The following is a 6,975-nucleotide window of genomic DNA, read 5'->3' on the forward strand; positions in this document are numbered from 1 at the left end:
TTACCATGGTCGCCATTACTATCAATTCTGTTATCATTATCATCCTAATTATCACTATTTCTATTATCATTATTATCATCATCATTACTTCTATCATCATAACCTTCATCATTATCGCTATTTCTGTTGTCATTATCATCACCATTGTCCCTATAATCATCATCACTTTCCTGGTTATCACTATTTCTATCATCAATATTATCATCATCATTATTTTATCACCATAACCTTCCACATTATCACAATTTCTATTATCATTACCATCACCATCGCCCCTAAAATCATCACCACTTTCCAGATCATCACTATTTCTATCATCACTATTATTATCATCATTACTTTATCATCATAACCTTCCACATCATCGCTATTTCTTTTATCATCACCATCGTCCCTATAATCATCACTTTCCAGATCATTACTATTTCTATCATCAATATTATCATCATCATTACTTTATCATCATAACCTTCCCCATTATCGCTATTTCTTTTATCATCACCATCACCATCGTCCCTATAATCATCACTTTCCTGATTATCACTATTTATATCATCATCATTACTTTATCACCATAACCTTCCACATCATCGTTATTTCTATTATCATCACCATCGTCCCTACAATCATCACCACTTTGCGCCTAGATCACTATTTCATAATCATTAATAATAATATGCCTATCATCATCATTACTTTATCAATCAAAACCTTCCCCATCATCTTCTTCTTTCTTTATTATCATCACCATCGTCCTTATAATCATCACTTTCCTGATTATCACTATTTCTATCATCATCATTACTTCATCATCAAAACCTTCCCCATCATCGCTATTTCTATTATCATCACCATCGTCCTTATAATCATCACTTTCCTGATTATCACTATTTCTATCATCACCATTACTTTATCATCATAACCTTCCCCATCATCGCTATTTCTATTATCATCACCATCGTCCCTACAATCATCACCACTTTCCAGATCATCACTATTTCTATCATCAATATTATCATCATCATTACTTCTATCATCATAACCTTCCCCATTATCGCTATTTCTATCATCATTACCCTACAATCATCACCACTTTCCAGATCATCACACCGATGCCACACATCACCAAAAAAAACGAAACACTGCCAAGCAATTGATCACGTGACATCCGAGTGTTGCACTGGAGCACGAGAGTTCTCTGACTTCGAAACTCATAATCCAGAGAAAGTTCGCATCGGAGGCAAACTAATATTGCACCGCCGTCGTAGAGGTCGTATTCCTTGGGGGGGGGGGGGGGGGAGGGGGGGGGGGGGGGGGGGGGAATCAACATGGATCGTGTCTGTCTGTCTGATCGGAATGTTATTTTCGTCTGGTTTTATTTGGGGGGGGGGGGGGGGGTTGATAAGGGGATGTTTTCATTTTTTTAAATTTTCGTTTCTTTGTTTTGTTTCTTTTTTTTTCCTTGGTTTTCTTTGGATTTGATAAGGGAATGTTTTCATTTTTTTATTTTCTTTTCTCCTTGTTTTGCTTTTCTCTCTATTTTGGGGGTTTTGTTTTCTTTCTATTCGATTTTATTATTATTATTATTATTATTATTCTCCTTCTTATGTTTTTCGTGTTTTGTTTTCTTTCTATTCGATTTTATCATTATCATACTTCTTTCTGCTTCTCTTTCTTATCTGCCTCTTCTATTGACTCCCTTTTTTCTCTCCCTTGTCTACGTCTCTCTTTCTTGTCTGTCTCCTTTTCTACTGCCTTCTCCCTCTCCTTCTTGCCTACCTTGCAGCCTCCTTCTTTCCGCTCTCTTACCTAACTCATTATCTCATTATTTCTATTATCTTCTCATCTCATTTGAATACCCCTTTTTACTGTCTCTTTCTTCTCCCCTTCTTTACCTAGTTCTCTTAGATACTGTTTTTCTTCTCTTTCTTTATCTACCCCCTTTACCATCTCCATCTCTTCTTCCTTACCTACTTCTATTCCTCTCTTTTACCCTGTACACTACACTCCTCCTTATCTTCTACTTCTCTTTATTACCTACTTCTTTTTCAATCCTTTATCCTGTACTCTCCTCCTTATCTTCTACTTTTCCTCTTCCTTATTTCCATTTCTCTCCTTTATCCTGCATACTTCTCCTCTTCCTTACCTGTTTCTGTTTCTCTCATTTATCCTGTACACACATCCTCATATACTACTTCTCTTCTCTACTTCTATTTCTCTCCTTTACCCCCTACACTCCTCCATATCTCCTACTTCTCTTCCTTCCCTGCTTCTATTTCTCTGCTTTATCCTGTACACTCGTCTTTATCTCCTGCTTCTCCTCTTCCTTGCTTCTATTTCTCTCCTTTATCCTGTACACACCTTCTCATCTTCTACTTCTCTTTCTTACCTACCTCTATTTCTCTAATTTATCCCACACATTCGTCTTTATCTCCTATTTCTCTTTTTCCTTACTTCTATGTCTCTCCTTTATCCTGCACACTCGTCTCTATCTCCTGCTTCTCCTCTTCCTTACTTCTATTTCTCTCCTTTATCGTGTACACTCCTTCTCATCTTTTACTTCTCCTCTTCCTTACCTGCTTCTGTTTCTACTGCTTTATCCTGTACACTCCTTACCTTCTACTTCTCTTCCCTGCTTCTATTTCTCTGCTTTATCCTGTAAACTCCTCCTTATCTTCTACTTCTCCTCTTCCTTACTTCTGTTTCTCTCCTTTATCGTGTACACTCCTTCTCATCTTCTATTTTTTCTCTTCTTCCTTACCTGCTTCTGTTTCTACTTCATCGTGTACACTCCTTCTCATCTTCTACTTCTCTTCCTTCCCTGCTTCTATTGCTCTGCTTTATCCTGTACGCTCCTCCTTATCTCCTACTTCCTTCCCTGCTTCTATCTATCTGCTTTATCGTATACACTCCTTCTCATCTTCTATTTTTTCTCTTCCTTACCTGCTTCTGTTTCTACTTCATTGTGAGCCTCGTGCTGCCCCAGGCGTGTCTTGTTTCATAAATGTTTTAAGTGGCTTTTAATATTTTCTAGAATATGATTCAAATACTATAGTCCTCGTATTTTGAATGAATTAGATGACCTTTTGAGGGGTTTTAATTATATATTCGAGGTCGTATTTTGTGAATTTGTAATTGGGTTCGCTTATCATTTAGAGAAAGTACCATGTACGTGTCTATTCTACATTTTGACTTTATTCAAGATCTTCACTTGGGCATGAAACATGACAAATCTACTTTTTTGTTTTGTTTTATATCTTATATATAATAAATGATAGTTGTGTTACGTGGCTCTTATTGCACGTACGGACTTTGGGTATTTAGATATTCAATTTTGTTTGTTGGTTTGATAGGTTTTGACGAGTAAAAGGGTTGTAGTTCTTGTGGATAGTATTTTATTTTTCTTTTTGGTGCTATATCTTTCTCCTTTTTTTTATTATTATTATTTTTTGTCTCTTTGATTGTCTGATTCTGATTTCTTTATCTATTTCTCTCTTTATCTCTCGATCTTTCCCTTTTCGCTCTTCCTCTATCTGTCTGTCTGTCTGTCTCTGGTGTTTTTTGTCTCTTACCTCCTCCCTCTCTCTCTTTTCTATCCCTTCCCCTCATTCTCCTTTTCTCCCTCTCACTCTCTTTATCAATTCTCCCCTTTTCCCTTTCACTCGCTCAATCACTTCTCCCTTTCTCCCTCTCACTCTCTTTATCACCTCTCCCTTTTTCCCTTTCACTCGCATTATCAATTCTCCGTTTCTCCCTCTTACTCTCTTTATCAATTCTCCCTTTCTCACTCTCACTCTCTTTATCAATTCTCCCTTTCCCCCTCTCACTCTCTTTATCAATTCTCCCTTGCTCCCTCTCACTCTCGTTATCACTTCTCCCTTTTTCCCTCTCACTCTCTTTATCAATTCTCCCTTTCCCCCTCTCACTCTCTTTATCAATTCTCCCTTTTTCCCTCTCACGCTCTTTATCAATTCTCCCTTATTCCCTCTCACTCGCTCTATCAGTTCTCCCTTTCTCCCTTTCACTCTCTTTATCTCTTCTCCCTTTTTCCCTTTCTCCCTCTCACTCTCTTTATCAATTCTCCCTTTCCCCCTTTCTTCACCTCAACCTCCTGGAGCGAGAGCACAATTTCTCCCACTCACACGCATGAATACTCCGGTGATATTACACTGTAGAACACACACGTCTTCGAGTTGCTAATAGTCCACGGCAGAAGATCTTATTTAGTTAACGTAATAACACGGATAGAACAAACAGACGATGTAAGAAAAAAAAGGCTTTATATTAGAGTATATTATCATTTAGGGAAGAAAATTGATATTGTTCTGGTCTGGTTTTCGTTATTGAGGATATCTTGGATTTGTTGTTTATGTTCTTTGTTAATGTTATTGTCTTTATTAATGTTATAGCGGCTATTGATGTTGTTATGAGAGTTAATTCGGGTGATGTTGTAGCGGAGTCGGAAAGGAAGAAATAGTGTTTTAAATTTTGTGCATCGATTCTTCTCGTCTCATTATCTATTGTTAGCCTTTTATCTTAGTTATTATTATTATCATTATCATCACCATCATCATCCTTATCATCATTATCATCACCATCATCATCCTTATCATCATTATCATCACCATCATCATCCGTATCATTATTATCATCATCATTAACATTTTCATTATCCTCCTCCTCATAATTATCATCCTCATCCTCATCATCCCCATCACCATCCTCCTCTTCCGCCTCATCCTGCAGCCGCATCCTCCTCCTCCTCATCTTCATCCCCCATCCTCCTCCTCCCCTCCTCCCCTGCCGCACTTCCATCATCTCCTCCTCCTCTCCCCCTCCTCCTCCTCCCCCCCCCCCCGCCCCCCGCCCTCCTCCCCCTCCTCTCCCTCCCCCTCCTTCCCCCACCCCGCCCTCACCCCCGACAAAAGCGCAGCGCAGTCCACCGCCCGCCCCCCCCACGAGTCATCATCCCACGCGCCAGGCCGAAGAGGCACGACCCGACATGACCCGACACGACCCGACTCGACCTGTTCTCAAAGCTAATGGCCAACTCCAGGATTGTTTTAGTGCATGAACGTGCCTGGCTCAGCTTGACCTGTGTTGCAGAGGTCAAGAGAGGTTTCGCGGTGTGGACATAAGCCAGATAACGTTGGTGGTGAAGCGAGGCTGGGAACGAGCCTGAGGGGGAATGGCGGGAGGGAATGGGAATGGGAATGGGCCTCAAAGAGTGAATTTTTGAATATATATATATATATATATATATATATATATATATATATATTGATAGATAGATAGATAGATAGATAGTTAGCTATATGTGTGTGTGTGTGTATACATATATGTATATATATATATATATATATATATATATATATATATATATATACATATATATATATATATATATATATATATATATAAATATATATGTATATATATGCATATATATATATATATATATATATATATATATATATATATGCATATATATATATCTATATATATATATATATATATATCTACATTTATCTTTCTATCTATATATATATATATATATGTATATATATATGTATATTTATATATATGTATATGTATATATATATATATATATATATATATATATATATATATATATATTTATATATATACATATATATATTATATATATATATATATATATATATATATATATATATATATATGTGTGTGTGTGTGTGTGTGTGTGTGTGTGTGTGTGTGTGTGTGTGTGTGTGTGTGTGTGTGTGTGTGTGTGTGTGTGTGTGTGTGTGTATACCTGTTCCTATTTTTATATACTAATGCACGCCCACCTGCAAAATTTACGGACATACCCTCACATATTCACACGCTTAGAAGCTCGCCTGCACGTGTAACAGACTGCGCCATACACGAGGCCCGCAGAGAAAAATAAAATGTAACTGAGATAATGAAGAACTCCCATTTGCGGCTTTATGAGTAGGCTGTGTTGGGGTGATTTTAGAAAATTCATCTATTCATTTTTCTTTCTTTTTTTTATTATCATTATTTTTTTTCCTTTACGTGAAGAGTTATATAGTTTCACTGGTGCTTCGTTTGGGGTAATGCGCAGGCTGGCTGTACCCCCCCTCCCCCTCCCTCCTTCTCCTCATACTCCGTTGGGGGGAGGGGGTAGGGAGGGACAGCGTGTGTAAAAAATGGAAGAAGTTGGATGGAAGAAGGAGATAAAACCGATGATGGGAGGTAGATAGAGAAGAAGATAGAAAGAGAGAGAAAGATAGATAGATAGAGAGAGAGAGAGACAGAGAGCGAAAGAGAGGTACTTAGACAAATAAGAAGAGAGCACTACGAGGAAGATAGACAGAACGAAAGAGTGATAGACAGAGAGAGTAAAAGAGATACAGAGATACATAAATAGACAAACAGGAAAGAGCAAAAGAGAGGAGAAACATAGAGAAAAGAGAGATAGAGATAGATAGATAGACAGATAGCTAGAGAGAGAGAGAACGAAAGAAAGAAACCGACAAGGATTCTCAAAACTACTTATAATAAGCTGTTCATACCCCCCTCACCCCCCACCCCCCCAAAAAAAATCATCTTATTATACACTAATTTGCAATAAAATTCCGAGATAATACAGATAAGGAGTAATGAGGCAAAATCTTGTCTAGGGAAATCTGATCATTAATCTTAGGATATAATGCTAACGGTGATAAAATCCTCCTGAGGAGTACTTTCATAATTAAGATAAGGATAATAAGGATAAAGTATATTGCTTATGATGATCAAAGTCATAATGATCATGCTGATTAGGTAAAAGGTAAAGATGATTATTATAATGATAATGATAGTTATAGTATTTACAATAAAAGCGATTGCAAACATTAAGGAAGAGTTTTAAAAGAAATATGGGATAGGGAGATAGATAGATGGAAAGACAAATAGATAGATAGATAGACAGACAGATACACAGATATATAG

At 37.2% G+C, this 6,975-nt stretch overlaps 1 protein-coding gene across 1 annotated transcript in view; it reads right to left on the reverse strand.

Moving 5' to 3' along the window:
* Window positions 1-1,157: 1,157 nt before the first annotated feature.
* Window positions 1,158-6,975, reverse strand: part of LOC138866863 (uncharacterized) — a 13,364-nt gene continuing 7,546 nt past the window's right edge. Inside the window, exons 5-7 of the mRNA XM_070140679.1 lie at window positions 4,979-5,178; window positions 2,944-2,992; window positions 1,158-1,180 (exon numbers count right to left, since the gene is read on the reverse strand). Of these exons, the coding sequence (XP_069996780.1) occupies window positions 1,158-1,180; window positions 2,944-2,992; window positions 4,979-5,178 (272 nt within the window). The remainder of the gene's footprint in view (window positions 1,181-2,943; window positions 2,993-4,978; window positions 5,179-6,975) is intronic.

This window comes from Penaeus vannamei, chromosome 27 (assembly GCF_042767895.1).
Source record: "Penaeus vannamei isolate JL-2024 chromosome 27, ASM4276789v1, whole genome shotgun sequence".
Taxonomy (NCBI): Eukaryota; Metazoa; Arthropoda; class Malacostraca; order Decapoda; family Penaeidae; genus Penaeus; species Penaeus vannamei.